General features: G+C 53.3%; 1 protein-coding gene across 2 annotated transcripts in view; it reads left to right on the top strand.

Annotated features, from left to right (window-relative positions):
• Window positions 1-15,523, top strand: part of LOC142467391 (Krueppel-like factor 8) — a 19,936-nt gene extending 4,413 nt beyond the window's left edge. The window contains exons 1-6 of one of the 2 annotated variants that reach the window (XM_075573019.1): window positions 1,315-2,023; window positions 3,435-3,948; window positions 5,885-6,001; window positions 6,307-6,406; window positions 9,456-9,598; window positions 13,304-15,523. In XM_075573019.1, coding sequence (XP_075429134.1) covers window positions 1,961-2,023; window positions 3,435-3,948; window positions 5,885-6,001; window positions 6,307-6,406; window positions 9,456-9,598; window positions 13,304-13,485 — 1,119 coding nt within the window. In that variant the 5' untranslated portion in view covers window positions 1,315-1,960 and the 3' untranslated portion in view covers window positions 13,486-15,523. Of the gene's footprint in view, window positions 1-1,314; window positions 2,024-3,434; window positions 3,949-5,884; window positions 6,002-6,306; window positions 6,407-9,455; window positions 9,599-13,303 lie in introns of those variants that run through there. The other variant, XM_075573020.1, reaches the window with a different exon arrangement.
• The last annotated feature ends 839 nt before the right edge of the window (window positions 15,524-16,362 follow it).

Raw genomic sequence — 16,362 nt, 5'->3', positions numbered from 1 at the left:
CTTCTCTCTCTCCCCCCCCCCTAGCTCCTTCTCTCTCTCCCCCCCGGCTCCTTCTCTCTCTCCCCCCGGCTCCTTCTCTCTCTCTCCCCCCGGCTCCTTCTCTCTCTCCCCCCCCCGTCTCCTTCTCTCTCCCCCCCATCTCCTTCTCTCTTCCCCCCTTCTCCTTCTCTCTCTCCCCCCCGTCTCCTCTCTCTCTCTCCCCCCCGTCTCCTTCTCTCTCTCCCCCCGTCTCCTTCTCTATCTCCCCCCCGGCTCCTTCTCTCTCTCCCCCCGGCTCCTTCTCTCTCTCCCCCCCGGCTCCTTCCCTCTCTCTCCCCCCCGTCTCCTCTCTCTCCCCCCCCGTCTCCTCTCTCTCCCCCCTTCGTCTCCTTCTCTCTCTCCCCCCTTCGTCTCCTTCTCTCTCTCCCCCCCCCCCCCCCCCCGGCTCCTTCTCTCTCTCCCCCCCGGCTCCTTCTCTCTCTCTCCCCCCGGCTCCTTCTCTCTCTCCCCCCCGTCTCCTTCTCTCTCTCCCCCCCGTCTCCTTCTCTCTCTCCCCCCGTCTCCTTATCTCTCTCTCTCCCCGTCTCCTCTTCTCTCTCTCCCCCCCGTCTCCTTCTCTCTCTCCCCCCCGGCTCCTTCTCTCTCTCTCCCCCCCGTCTCCTTCTCTCTCCCCCCCGTCTCCTTCTCTCTCTCTCCCCCCGTCTCCTTCTCTCTCCCCCCCGTCTCCTTCTCTCTCTCTCCCCCCCGTCTCCTTCTCTCTCTCTCCCCCCCCCGGCTCCTCTCTCTCCCCCCCCCCCGGCTCCTTCTCTCTCACCCCCCCCCCCCCCCCCCCCCCCGCCCCGGCTCCTTCTCTCTCTCCCCCCCCCCGCTCCTTCTGTCTCTCTTCCCTCCCTCTTTCTCTCTCCTTATTTATGTTACCATAGCAAGCGTCCCGACCTAGGGGACCTGTTTCCCAGACTTCTAGGAGAAGCACTCACCCATCTAACACCTCGCCAACCTATCCTGTCTGTGTATGTGTATATAGGCGCAGTCTTTTGTTTGTAGTATATATATATATATATATATATATATATATATATATATATATATATATATATGTGTACATAAGCGCTACTGTACAGTATGTACCTGGATGGCACCATACGTACATACAAGTAAAGGGATTAATTCAAATCATTGGAAAAAATTAATTGGGGGGAGGGGGGGTTCCCACCCCCACCCCTCCCCTAATTAGGGTCACGTAAGTTCACCCTACAGCAGTGGCCACCACACCCACCCAACCCCCCATCCCAAGGGGAGGGTGCGTTAGCAGCAGGCGTGTACCTTTCCATTTTAAAAAAAACCCAGCCCCACCCTGGGTGTGACTGGGTTTCAACTTTCCGAGATCCCAAATACTCAGGAGAGGACCAGCAGGCTGCAGCACACAGGGATTCCTGCACAGGGGGAGGGTGCCCGTCTCTGCCCTCGTCGACCCTACACGGGGACCCCCTAAAATCTCCCACCTCTTCATTATTAGAAGGCTGGGCAATATTTGCTCACTCTGATCTGTCTTGTATCTCTTTTCTTTGCCACGCTATTATTCCCCATATACTTTTATATTCCCCTATAATTTCTTCCCCCCCCCATAATTAAATATATACGTATCATTATTTCCCCCCCCCCCTATAATTAACTTATTACCCTAAAACCATATTATTCCCCTATACTTCTTGCTCACCTATAATTCCCTTATCCTATAACTCTCTTACCCCCCCCCCCCCTCCCCCCTATAAGTCATTTTCGGTGCAATTGTCCTATTCCCCATTAACATCCTTTCCCCTTGTAATTCCCATACCCCTTATAATTCCTTTATTGTCTTACAATTATCTTTCTTCACCCTATTTAATTCTTCCCTCTCCCTGGCTCAGCGAGTCTGTACTGGGGAAGGGTATACGTGAGTAGGGTGTATAGGGCAGGTTTGGGCTGGAGGTGATATAGTAGCATGCTGAGTATGCAGAAGATAGAGCCGCTGTATATGAGGATTCATTCAGATACAGCGTGGCGGGTGAGTGAGTTTATTCTTTAGATTATCGTGTGTATGTATATATGTACTGTATGTGTGTGTGTGTTTGTGTATATATATTCTGTGTATAGTGTGTGTATATTCTGTATAGATATAAATACAGCTATATATGAAGCCTGTTGAGACTGTATATAATGTATATGTGTGCGTGTATATACATATATAGCCTGTTGAACATATATAATGTGCGTGTAAGATATAATCTTGAGAGAAGCTGGTACTCTGAGACTAGTATGCAAAATATTGCTGGTTTATTCGTGTGTCTGTGTGTCTGTGTGTCTGTCTGTGTCTGTGTGTATCTGTGTGTGTCTGTGTGTCTGTGTGCATTACCTGTAAAACGATTAGGAATTAAGGAAGTTAGTAGCAGGCACTCCAAGACTTGTTGAAAAAGTATAACATATTTATTACAACTGGCCAACGTTTCGGCTCCAAGCAGCCTTCCTCAGGACTTGCTCACGTCCTGCAGCGCCTGCTCCTATCTTCCTTTATGCCTCATCCTTTTACAGGTAATGCACCGGCCTGTATTCCAGTCTCATTGGAGACATATACACACACACACACACACACACACACACACACACACACACACACACACACACACACACACACACGTACACACGTACACACGTGTGAAAAAGGCAGTAATATGGTTTGTACCATTTGGTGTTCCTGGTTTTCTATATAGTACAGTTTAGTACATTAGCAGCAGCACCCGCTGGATTATTACTGTTATTGTGGGCCCTGACACCTTTAATATATGTGTGTGTGTGTGTGTGTGTGTGTGTGTGTGTGTGTGTGTGTGTGTGTGTGTATATATATATATATATATATATATATATATATATATATATATATATATATATATAGTATATACACACATATAGTATATACACACATATATATATATATATACATATATATATATATATATATATATATATATAATATCACACACATACATAAATAACACAGCTACAAAGCAGTCATGGGCGGCCATTTTTAAAAGGCCCGATTTCTATTGCTCTGCTCCTGAGCTGCGGTGTGAGCATTTCTCCTCCCGTCACAGGCAGGGGGTGGGACCTTACGCGGGGAGATACTTTATCTGGTTGCTAGGGGCAACTGTAAGCCCGATACCACCCACGGGGTGTGAGCCTGCCGCTCGCACTCTCCCTTCCTCCGCTGTCTCACTGTGATACACTGACTCGATTTTAACCCCTTCAGCACACCACTAGGTCACTGTGCCCGTATATGGGACTGGCCCATTAACCATGCCACTGCCATTAGGTCACTCTGCTCCTAGGTGGGAGCGGTTAGGTCTTCAGCCTCTGCACGGCTCTCCAAGCGCTCCCCCACACAACACCATTAACCCCTCTCCTCGCCCCCCTCTCCACAGGCCGCCACCTCCGCCACGCTAAGATCGTCGCGCTGCAAAATGGCCACCGAGGCGGATACCCCGGTCCTCCTCACCGACATCAAGATGGAGCCTCCCGAGCAGCTGTTGGCCAGCGACTGCGGTCAACCGCAGGCTGAACCCGTTGACCTGTCTCTCAACAAACCCAAGGGGCTCCTCAGGCACCACGCCTGCACCCCACCTTCCTCCTCGGCCCTGATGCTGGGCGCCCCCTTTCCCACGCCCACCATGGTGTCTCTGGCTGGCCTCGGCTCGGCCATTCCCGCCGTCCTGTCCCCGGGTTCCATCTTGGCCACCACGCAAGGCAGCGGCGGGCAGCAGATCCTGCACGTCATTCACACCATCCCGTCTGTCAACATGCCCAGCAAGATGGGGGACCTCCAGACCATCCCCGTGGTGGTCCAGTCACTGCCCGTGGTGTACACGACGATGCCCACCGACGGAATGCCAACTGCCATCACGGTGCCGCTAATAGGGGCCGACGGGAAGATCACGGGTGAGAGGGGAGATTGTATGCATTCACACTGATATATGTACGTGTGTGTGTGTGTGTGTATACACACACACCTACACACACAGTACTGTGCCACTGATGAGGGCCACAGGATATATATACTCTGTATGTGTGTGTGTATATGTGTATACGCACACACACACACACCTACAAATAGTACTGTGCCACTGATAAGGGCCACAGGATATATATACTGTGTGTGTGTGTGTATGTGTATAACATACTGGACACCTAACAAGCTCCTATTGAACCCCCAAAAAGACCACAGCATATATATAAGCATATGAGTGTCCCACACATATACAGTACTGTGCCACTGATAAGGGCCACAGGATATATATACTCTGCGTGTGTGTGTATACACACACACACACACACACAGTACTAGTACTGTGTCACTGATAAGGGCGACAGGATATATATAGTGTGTGTGTGTGTGTGTGTGTGTGTGTGTGTGTGTGTGTGTGTGTGTGTGTGTGTGTGTGTGTGTGTGTGTGTGTGTGTGTGTGTGTGTGTGTGTGTGTGTGTGTGTGTGTGTGTGTGTGTGTGTGTGTGTGTGTGTGTGTGTGTGTGTGTGTGTGTACACAGACATATACTCGGTATATATCCTGTTACTGTCCTGTAACACTGCCCCCTGCAGTCTTGCCATTGCAGAACACGTTTCCGTTTTAACACTGCAGAATTAAGTAAAATGATGTAGCTGCTCCCTCTGGTGGACAGGTCCCATATTGAATGGAGATGTATAGGACCGGTCTGTCTGTTTCAGCCTCTCCCCGGGGCTACACAGGCAGGGGTTAAACGAGGCCCCTGCAGAGGAGGGGGAGAGGGGGAGTGAGAGTTGCAGAACACTGGCAATCCAAAAATGGGTAGGGGCTCTGGAACTGAAGGGGTTTTCCAAGAGACTCACATTATAGCACTGTATGTCCTGTCCCCCCCGTCTGTGTCCTTCTCTTGCCGTCCCTCCGTCTGTGCCTTTTTCTCGCTGCCCCTCTCCTGCTGTCCCCCCCCATCTGTGGCATTCTATCACTGTCCCCCCCATCTGTGCTCTGCTGCTGTCCCCCAATCTGTGCCCTTCTCCCTGCCCCCCCCCAAGCCCTTCTCTCTATGCTCTTCTCTCGCTGCCCCCTTTTGCCCTTCTCTCACTCCCCCTCTCTCTCGCTGTCCCCCCCGTGCTCTTCTCTCGCTGCCACCCATGTGCCCTCCCACTGCCCACCCATATGCCCTTCCCTCTCTGCCCCCGATCCCTTCTCTTGATATCCCCCCCTTGTGCCCTTCTCTCCCTGTCCCCCGTGCCATTCTCTCGCTGTCCCCTCCGTGTGACTTTCTCTCACTGTCCCCCCCCGTGCCATTCTCTCCCTGCCCCTCCCCCTGTGCCCTTCTCTCGCTGCGTCCCCCGTGCCCTTCTCTAGCTGCGTCCTCTGTGCCCTTCTCTAGCTGCCCACCCTGTGCCCTTCTCTCGCTGTGTCCCCCCCTGTGCCCTTCTCTAGCTGCCCACCCTGTGCCCTTCTCTCGCTGTGTCCCCCCCCTGTGCCCTTCTCTCGCTGTGTCCCCCCCCCTGTGCCCTTCTCTCGCTGTGTCCCCCCCCCGTGCCCTCTCGCTGTGTCCCCCCCCCCTGTGCCCTCTAGCTGTGTCCCCCCCTGTGCCCTTCTCTCGCTGTGTCCCCCCCGTGCCTTTCTCTCGCTGTGTTCCCCCCTGTGCCCTTCTCTCGCTGGTCCCCCCCTGTGCCCTTCTCTCGCTGTGTCGCCCCCTGTGCCCTTCTCTAGCTGCGTCCCCTGTGCCCTTCTCTCACTGTGTCCCCCCCCGTGCCCTTCTCTCGCTGGTCCCCCCCTGTGCCCTTCTCTCGCTGTGTCCCCCCTGCTTTTTGTCCCTGTCACCTGAAACCTGCTCACAGCTCCTTCTTCTTACTAATTCTCTATAGGGAGGACTCACAGCATCATGGTTCGGTCCCCAGCCTCTGAAGTGGGAGACTCCGATTTGCGAGCTGATCACTCTCTGTGTGACCTCGGTCATGTCGGTTTTTCCACACATACTACAGGTACTGAAATACTGGGGTGCAAGCTCTGAGGGTCAGGATCGCAAGCTGCCTCTCCCATTCACTATGTATAGATAGATACTCTACATCACTATACAGCGCAACGTGTTCATTATCAGCGCATGGAGATACTCAGGCTCACTATACAGCGCAGCGTGTTCATTATCAGTGTACTGATACTCTGCATCATTATACAGCGCAGCGTGTTCATTATCAGCACATAGAGATACTCAGGATCATTATACAGCGCAGCGTGTTCATTATGAATGTGTACAGATACTCATTACTACTCTTATTTTGCTTCTCAGTGAAAGTAGATCCGGGTTCTATGTCTCCGGTGGAGATAAACAGTGACAGTGATGAGAGCTTCGTGGATACTTCCACCTCCTACCAGGACACTGCACGAGGGTGAGAAAGGGACTATTTTATTATCAGGAGCTACATCCGCAGGCATATCCTTGTATCCCTCAGCATTCCATATATTCTTGGACCTGTATCCCTCTGCCAACCAAGGAGGTGTTACTCTGTATCCCTCCACCTAGCAGGGACATACTGCAGTTTTAAATAGTCCCTTTTCTAGACCACGAGACCCATAGATGCATTGTATCCCTCCCCCATGCCGCAGTTATTTGTAAATAGTCCCTGTATCCCTCCGCCAGTCCACAGAGCTGTAAATAGTCCCTGTATCCCTCTGCCAGACCAGAGCTGTAACCAGTCCCTGTATCCCGCAACCAGTCCCTGTTTCCCGCAACCAGTCCCTGTATCCCGCAACCAGTCCCTGTGTCCCACAACCAGTCCCTGTATCCCGCAACCAGTCCCTGTATCCCGCAACCAGTCCCTGTATCCCGCAACCAGTCCCTGTGTCCCACAACCAGTCCCTGTATCCCACAACCGGTCCCTGTTTCCCACAACCGGTCCCTGTGTCCCACAACCGGTCCCTGTGTCCCACAACCGGTCCCTGTGTCTCACAACCGGTCCCTGTGTCTCACAACCGGTCCCTGTGTCTCACAACCAGTCCCTGTGTCCCACAACCAGTCCCTGTGTCCCACAACCAGTCCCGGTATCCCACAACCAGTCCCTGTGTCCCACAACCAGTCCCTGTGTCCCACAACCAGTCCCTGTGTCCCACAACCAGTCCCTGTATCCCACAACCAGTCCCTGTGTCCCACAACCAGTCCCTGTGTCCCACAACCAGTCCCTGTGTCCCGCAACCAGTCCCTGTGTCCCGCAACCAGTCCCTGTGTCCCGCAACCAGTCCCTGTGTCCCGCAACCAGTCCCTGTGTCCCGCAACCAGTCCCTGTGTCCCGCAACCAGTCCCTGTGTCCCGCAACCAGTCCCTGTGTCCCGCAACCAGTCCCTGTGTCCCGCAACCAGTCCCTGTGTCCCACAACCAGTCCCTGTGTCCCACAACCAGTCCCTGTGTCCCACAACCAGTCCCTGTGTCCCACAACCAGTCCCTGTGTCCCACAACCAGTCCCTGTGTCCCACAACCAGTCCCTGTGTCCCACAACCAGTCCCTGTGTCCCACAACCAGTCCCTGTATCCCACAACCAGTCCCTGTATCCCACAACCAGTCCCTGTGTCCCACAACCAACAACCAGTCCCTGTATCCCACAACCAGTCCCTGTGTCCCACAACCAGTCCCTGTATCCCACAACCAGTCCCTGTGTCCCACAACCGGTCCCTGTGTCCCACAACCAGTCCCTGTGTCCCACAACCAGTCCCTGTGTCCCACAACCAGTCCCTGTATCCCACAACCAGTCCCTGTATCCCACAACCAGTCCCTGTGTCCCACAACCAGTCCCTGTATCCCACAACCAGTCCCTGTATCCCACAACCAGTCCCTGTGTCCCACAACCAGTCCCTGTGTCCCACAACCAGTCCCTGTATATCCCACAACCAGTCCCTGTATCCCACAACCAGTCCCTGTGTCCCACAACCAGTCCCTGTGTCCCACAAACAGTCCCTGTGTCCCACAACCAGTCCCTGTGTCCCACAACCAGTCCCTGTGTCCCACAACCAGTCCCTGTATATCCCGCAACCAGTCCCTGTATATCCCGCAACCAGTCCCTGTATCCCACAACCAGTCCCTGTGTCCCACAACCAGTCCCTGTATCCCACAACCAGTCCCTGTGTCCCACAACCAGTCCCTGTGTCCCACAACCAGTCCCTGTATCCCTCAACCAGTCCTTGTGTCCCACAACCAGTCCTTGTGTCCCACAACCAGTCCCTGTGTCCCACAACCAGTCCCTGTGTCCCACAACCGGTTCCTGTGTCCCTCAACCGGTCCCTGTGTCCCACAACCGGTCCCTGTGTCCCGCAACCGGTCCCTGTGTCCCGCAACCAGTCCCTGTGTCCCGCAACCAGTCCCTGTGTGCCACAACCAGTCCCTGTGTCCCACAACCAGTCCCTGTATCCCACAACCAGTCCCTGTATCCCACAACCAGTCCCTGTATCCCACAACCAGTCCCTGTATCCCACAACCAGTCCCTGTGTCCCACAACCAGTCCCTGTGTCCCACAACCAGTCCCTGTGTCCCACAACCAGTCCCTGTGTCCCACAACCAGTCCCTGTGTCCCACAACCAGTCCCTGTGTCCCACAACCAGTCCCTGTGTCCCACAACCAGTCCCTGTGTCCCACAACCAGTCCCTGTATCCCACAACCAGTCCCTGTATCCCACAACCAGTCCCTGTGTCTCGCAACCAGTCCCTGTGTCTCGCAACCAGTCCCTGTGTCTCGCAACCAGTCCCTGTGTCCCGCAACCAGTCCCTGTATCCCGCAACCAGTCCCTGTGTCCCGCAACCAGTCCCTGTGTCCCGCAACCAGTCCCTGTGTCCCGCAACCAGTCCCTGTGTCCCACAACCAGTCCCTGTGTCCCACAACCAGTCCCTGTGTCCCGCAACCAGTCCCTGTATCCCACAACCAGTCTCTGTATCCCGCAACCAGTCCCTGTGTCCCGCAACCAGTCCCTGTGTCCCGCAACCAGTCCCTGTGTCCCGCAACCAGTCCCTGTGTCCCACAACCAGTCCCTGTATATCCCGCAACCAGTCCCTGTGTATCCCACAATCAGTCCCTGTGTCCCACAACCAGTCCCTGTATCCCACAACCAGTTCACTGAGCTGTAAAGTGGCCCTGTATCCCTCCGCCAGTCTACAGAGCTGTAAACCGTCCATGTATCCCTCCGCCAGTCTACAGAGCTGTAAACCGTCCCTGTATCCCTCCGCCAGTCTACAGAGCTGTAAACCGTCCCTGTATCCCTCTGCTAGTTCACAGAAATATAAATAGTCCCTGTATCCCTCCCCCGTGCCAGTTAGCTGTAATCAGTCCCTGTATCCCTCCCCCGTGCCAGCTAGCTGTAAATAGTCCCTGTATCCCCCCGCCAGTTTGTTGCTTCTTGTGTAGTTTCAGTCCCCCCCTGGCCTTTGACCACCTCCCCCCCCCTCTCCCCCCCTCAGCACACGCGTGGTTCGGGTGCAGCGTGTCGGGGCCGTCTCCCCGGATCTGCGGAAGAGGAGGGTACATCAGTGCGACTTCGACGGCTGCAACAAGGTCTATACCAAGAGCTCCCACCTCAAAGCCCACCGGAGGATACACACGGGTAGGTCACGTGGGCAGGGGGGGGGGGGGGCGCGTGGAATACAGATACTGGGGGGAGAGTCAGCCTGGTAACAGTCAGGAGGAGAGGCCAGGAGGGGGGGCACAGAGTTACCACAGGTAAGTAGGGAGTGAGGGTGCCACGAAAACAAGCACACGGGCGTGAGGGAGTCAAAGAGCGGGTGTGCTACGTAGAGGGTGGTACCACAGGAGCAGAGGTGGAACTAGGGTGGGGCGAGTGGGACCCCCTGATGGGGGGAGCAGGCAAAGAGATCCATCCAGCTTTTGAAGACAGGGCCCCCCTCTGGTTTCCTCCCCCGTCCCCCCCCTTCCCCAGGCACTAGCTGTGGTCCGTCCTGGTGGCAGACGAGGACCCACCTCCGATCGGGACCAGCTTCTGGCATTGGTAGGGTGACCAGATTTTCCAAATGAAAAACCGGGACACTTAAAAAAAAATGATTTATAAAACAATGCACATCACGTCACGCCCCCCCGTTTCCATGACAACGAGACACTAACGTCAGGCGGTGACATGTTGCCATGACAATGTGGCGTCACGTGATGCCTCGCCACCATAATGCGTCCCGTTGTTCATGTCAACTTGATGCCGCGTGACGTCACGGAGCGGCTCGTTGTTATGGCAATGGGCATTACGTGACGTCGCGCAGCCATGTTGACGGAATTTGGAGGGGAGGATACAGCCAAAGGCAAGATAAATAAATATATAATAAATAGATCTAAAAAAATTGTGTGTTTCTGTATACAGAGGTGGGCCCTGCAGTGTGTGTTTCTGTATGCAGAGGTGGGGGCTGCAGTGTGTGTTTCTGTATGCAGAGGTGGGGGCTGCAGTGTGTGTTTCTGTATGCAGAGGTGGGCCCTGCAGTGTGTGTTTCTGTATACAGAGGTGGGGGCTGCAGTGTGTGTTTGTGTGTATAGAGGTGGGGGCTGCAGTGTGTGTTTGTGTGTGTAGAGGTGGGGGAAGCAGTGTGTGTTTGTGTGTATAGAGGTGGGGGCAGCAGTGTGTGTTTCTGTATACAGAGGTGGGGGCGGCAGTGTGTGTTTCTGTATACAGAGGTGGGGGCTGCAGTGTGTGTTTGTGTGTATAGAGGTGGGGGCAGCAGTGTGTGTTTGTGTGTTTGTGTGTGTAGAGGTGGGGGCTGCAGTGTGTGTTTGTGTGTGTAGAGCAGTGATTCACAAGCTTTTTTGTTTGGAGGAACCCTTTAAGTATTTCGTACAATTTTGGGGAACCCCTATCTGGATGACACATGTTCAACAGGGGTAAATCACAAAATAGACGTGTAAAGCAGTGGGGGTAATAAATAATAATTAACTCATAATTTTGAATAAACAATGTGTATATATTTTGTAATGATTTGGGTTTAAACATCCCCCCCCTACATCTCACATCACCTCCCCCTCCTACATCTCACATCACCCCCTCCCCCTCTCTCTCCCTCTCCGGTCCCCCTCTCTCTCCATCTCCCTCCTCTCTCCCCCCTTCTCTCTCCTCCTCCTTTCTCCTCTCCCTCTCTCCCCCCTTCTTTCTCCTCTCCCTCTCTCCCCCTTCTCTCCTCTCCCTCTCTCCCTCCCCCTCTCTCCTCTCCCCCTCATTTCTCCCTCCTCTCTCCCCTCTTATTTCTCCTGTCCCTCTCTCCACCCTTCTCTCCTCTCCCTCCTTCTTTCTCCCTCCTCTCTCCTCCTCTCCCTTCCCCATCACTCCCCCGATCTGTCTCCCCCCTCCTCTTCCTCTCCCTCCTTCTCTCTCCCTCCCTCCGCCCTTCTTTCACCTCCCCCTCTCTCCCTCTTTCTTTCTTCCTCCTCTTACTCCTCACTCCCCTCTTTCCTCTCACTCGCCCCCCACCTTCCGTCAATCCCCCCACAAAATACATACCAAAAACACCCACAATACATAACAAAATGCCTACCCCCACCAATACATATTAAAAAGACCCCCGCCACCCCAATACATTTTTAAAAGACCACCACCAGCCCACCCCACCCCCATACATATTTTCAAAAATTGGGCCGCACAGGTAAAATCATCATCATCATCATCCTCATATACCCACCCCCGCATCTCCCATCACACTCATATCCATCCCCTTGCATCTCCCATCTCTCCCCCCCCCTGCATCTTCCATCTCCCCCGCCCCCCCCATCTCTCCCCCCCTCCCAACTCTCTCCCCCCATATGCCTACCTGCGGGTTCGGCAGAGGCGGCAGGCTGTGAGCGGGCTCTCGGGGGGGGGGGGGGAGTGCGAGCCGGGGGGGCCGGGGAGCTAGAGGGAGGGCCAGAGTGCCAGGGGAGGGAGAGAGAGAGTCGTGGTGCTGGGGGAGGGAGAGAGCCGCAGTGCCGGGGAGCCAAAGGGAGGGCCAGAGTGCCGGGGGAGGGAGTGAGAAGTTGTGGTGCCGGGGGAGGGAGATAGCCGAGGAGCCAGAGGGAGGCCAGAGTGCCGGGGGAGGGAGAGAGCCGGGTTGCCGGTGAGCCAGAGTGCTGGGGGATGGAGACAGTCGGTGAGCCAGAGGGAGGGCCAGAGACTAGTGCTGAGGGGGGGTACCCGGGGAGCGCCAGGGTGCCGAGAGAGCCGGGAGCCAGAGTGCAGGGGGAGGGAAAGCCTGGGAGAGCCAAAGCCCCCCCCAGCAACCTCCTGCCTTGACCAATCCCCTGCGGCCCGGCATTCTAAAGTCCCGCCCCGGCATTCTCCATCCAATCACCCTGGCATTAATAAAAAAATATTTACCGTCCGGGCTGCTGCATCCTCCTCCCTGCTGCCCCCGAGCACCGCCGCCGCGCACTGCCACCGACACGAGGAAAAACCGGGACATTTCCGGCAACCGGGACAGCCCACGAAAAACCGGGACTGTCCCGGCAAAACCGGGATGTCTGGTCACCCTAGGCATTGGCCCCCCTTCACTGCCAAGGCAGACCTCCACCCACTACTGCAATTAACCTTCCCCTTTCCATCCCCCCCCCTCCTGCTCCATAAGTAAGGCCGGGGAAGGGGGGGGGGTGAGAGAGGAAGGGGGTTGAGGAGAGAAAAGGGGTATGGGGAGAGAAGACGAGTGGGAAGAGCCAGAGAGAGGGGGTTCTGTAAATTGGGGGGGGGGGGCGCAGTTGCTGGAACTCGCTACGGGAGCAAAAATACCCAGTTCCGCCACGGCACAGGAGTGTCAGAATTTAGAAAGCGGATACACACAGGCCACGGTGGAGTGAGGAAAAAGGACAAACTAGCCACGTGTGGAGAATAGGGCTGAGCCTATAATCACATGTAAACAGTGCAACGGCTTTATGGTAGGATCGAGGATGTCTCGCTCTCACCGCCTCTCCTCACTCGGATGCCGGCGTCTCTCCGTCGAGCCCTCGCGCTTCCGGGTACAACTCCTCGCTGTTCCTCCACTTTAGCGCAGCGCAGAAACAGAAGCGTCTCTCTCTCAGGTCCAGGCAGCTCTTGCTCACCCAATGCGTTTCACTGCTTACTGGCTACGTCAGGAGTGTCTGACAAAGCCGTTAAGCAGTGAAACGCATTGGGTGAGCGGGAGCTGTCTGGACCTGAGAGACGCTTCTGTTTCTGGCATATTGGAGGAATATGACATCATGGATACCCTGAGCCAATCAGAATGCCCTGTTATGGAAAGTTCCACCTGTGACGCTGCCGGGGGGTGGGGGGTGTTTTAGGACAATTCCTGATGCAGCTTCTGTTGTGTTACAGGGGAGAAGCCATACAAGTGCACGTGGGAGGGCTGCACGTGGAAGTTCGCCCGGTCAGACGAGCTGACCCGACACTTCCGCAAGCACACGGGCATCAAGCCGTTCCTCTGCTCGGACTGTGACCGCAGCTTCTCCCGCTCCGACCACCTCGCCCTGCACCGCCGGAGGCACATCATGATGTGACGAGTGGGAGGCTCTGACTACGGGACGAGGGGAGTCCCACGGACACGGGGGTGGCGAGGGGGAGCTGAGAGAACGCCCTATATTTTATTCTTGGCTTCTCTCATTACTTCGCTGGTGGATACAATTTTTTCTCACTCTTTCTGCTGCACTTTTTCTGTCACTCTATCCCTGATTTCATATCTCTCTCTTTTCTCTCTTCTCACTTCAACGATCTCTCCCCTTTCACTACCCCCCCTCTCTCTCTCTCTCTCTCTCTCTCTCTCTCTCGTTCCCCTCCCCTTGTCTCTCATTTCTCTCTCTCTCTCGTTCCTCTCTCTCTCTCTCGTTCCTCTCTCTCTCTCTCTCGTTCCTCTCTCTCTCTCGTTCCTCTCTCTCATTTCTCTCTCTGTCTCGTTTCTCTCTCTTGTTCCTCTCTCGTTTCTCTCTCTCTCTCTCTCGTTCCTCTCTCTCTCTCTCTCTCTCTCTCTCTCGTTTCTCTCTCTCTCGTTTCTCTCTCTCTGGTTCCTCTCTCGTTTCTCTCTCTCTCTCGTTTCTCTCTCTCGTTCCTCTCTCGTTTCTTTCTCTCGTTCCTCTCTCGTTTCTCTCTCTCTCTCGTTCCTCTCTCTCGTTTCTCTCTCTCTCTAGTTTCTCTCTCGTTTCTCTCTTTCTCTCGTTTCTCTCTCGTTTCTCTCTCGTTTCTCTCTCTCGTTTCTTTCTCTCTCTTTCTTTCTTTCCCCTCACTCCCCCCCTCTTCACTAGCACAAAAAGCACAGTATTTGCCTGTTCCCCACCACCAGCGTTTGTCTCTTCCCCCCCCCCCCACCCTCCAGGGGCTATTATGGACAACTGCCCTCCTGGGACATTACAGGGAGAAAGAGAGTCACTCCAATATGCAGCAGACACTGGAGGAAGGAGACCGTGAATTTGGGACAGACTCCCACTCCCTCTGCCAATATATAGAGTGAATTGTCAGCTCTTGGGGTCATTTTTAACTCCTTTGGCAACAAATGGGTTAAAGCCGCCATTTCTACCCTTGTTTTGATAGAAAAAGCTTTTTCCAGTATACAACAATGCTGAGTATCTAGACACTGATACTTTAAACGCTGCACTGTATAATGATGCTGAGTATCTCTATATACTCACCCTGAACACGCTGCACTGTATAACGATGATGAGTATCTCTATATATTGATAATGACCTTGCTGCATTGTATAATGATACTGAGTATTTATACACTGATACTGAACACGCTGTACTGTATAGTGATGCTGAGTATACATTGATACTGAACATACTACGCTGTATAATGATGCTGAGTATCTCTATACACTGAAAATAATAATGTTGTGCTGTATAATGATACAGAGTACCCCATTAAACACATCATTGTCATTAGGTCACTGTGGTCCTACAAGCGACTGACCCTTTAACCCAATAATAATTGATATGGGGCTGTAATTATTATTTTAACTTTTTGTTTATCTTGTGCTGCTTTGTATTATGGGAAGTGTATGATAGATGTGTGTGTATATATATATATATATATATATGTATATATATATACACACACATTCATAAACACAATGTTTGGCGATGGCAGCCATCTTGAACCTGGGATGTCATCGATGTAAGATGTCCGACCTCTAGTTTACACCAAGTTGATGAATTTTGTATATAAATGTTATTATTTGAATTAACTGCTTTTTCTATCAAATGAAAGTGGCTTCTAACCCCTCTGGCAGTTGAAAAGGGTTAATAAGGCACGTTACTGGCTTTTTAAAAGGCAAGGGGCTGGCGTCGGGGGTTTTGAGGATCCCCCACCCCCTCCCGCTAAATCCACCACCTGCTTTCTGAATGGCATCTCCCATACAACCGCTGTGAAACGCTACCAGGAAGACGAGGGAAAATCTCGCGGAACACTTTGCTGTGACAGGCCCCGCCAGCCTCGGGAGGGAAGGAGTCGGTACAGAAGGGCTGATCAGAGACTGAAAAGGTGACTGGGACTTTGTCATCGCCTGGAACTCTTTTATAGATTAAACAAGGCCGATGGAAATCAAATGACAGAAAGTTGATGGTTTTTGGGGGGAGAAGTGTGTGTGTGTGTGTTAATGGGGTGTGTAACAGATCTCTTGTTGTAGCCCATTCAGGTTAATAGCAGGTAACCCCATATTGCAGCTTGGTAAATCTGCCCCATATACTTCTATAGGACCCCATCTTACACTTCTGTACAATTCCCCTCTTACACCAGCTGGCCCCATAGAGGTCTACACTTCTATAGGATCCCCCTCTTATACACATCAGCTGACCCTGTTGACTTCTATAGGATCCCCTCTTACACACGCCAGCACCCCCATAGACCTCTATAGGATCCCCTCTTACACACGCTAGCACCCCCCTAGACTTCTATAGGATCCTCCTCTTACACACGCCAGCTGCCCCCATACACTTTAATAGGATTCCCCTCTTACACACGCCAGCTGCCCCCATACACTTTAATAGGATTCCCCTCTTACATCCACTAATATGTCACAGTGAAAAATGGACACATTCTGGTTTTCAGCCACTAATATCGCCGCCTCTACACGCCGCAGAAGATGTGTCGACGGGTGAGTTTTTGTTTTTAATTTATACTTTTGAAGTCCTCTTAATTGTGCTGTACAAAACACTAGTTTATTTCTTTTCTTTGAATTCTTGTTTTAATGTTTATTGATGTTTTGAATCAGCAATTCCCCTTGGGGGGAGGGGGGGGGAAGAGGGAAGGGGTCTCTCAGAGCTGATATGTGGTTCCCCAACCAAAGAGGAGCGGACCCTCCAGTTCCTCTTGAAAAATGACAAACATGGCCGCCAGGGTCACCAGTAGAAAGCATTGATCGACAGATCCACCACCCCACTGCCAT

The sequence above is a fragment of the Ascaphus truei genome, chromosome 16 (genome assembly GCF_040206685.1).
Source record: "Ascaphus truei isolate aAscTru1 chromosome 16, aAscTru1.hap1, whole genome shotgun sequence".
Classification (NCBI taxonomy): domain Eukaryota; kingdom Metazoa; phylum Chordata; class Amphibia; order Anura; family Ascaphidae; genus Ascaphus; species Ascaphus truei.
The sequence above is the reverse complement of the archived record's forward strand: the minus strand, read 5'-3'. Positions and strand labels throughout refer to the sequence as shown.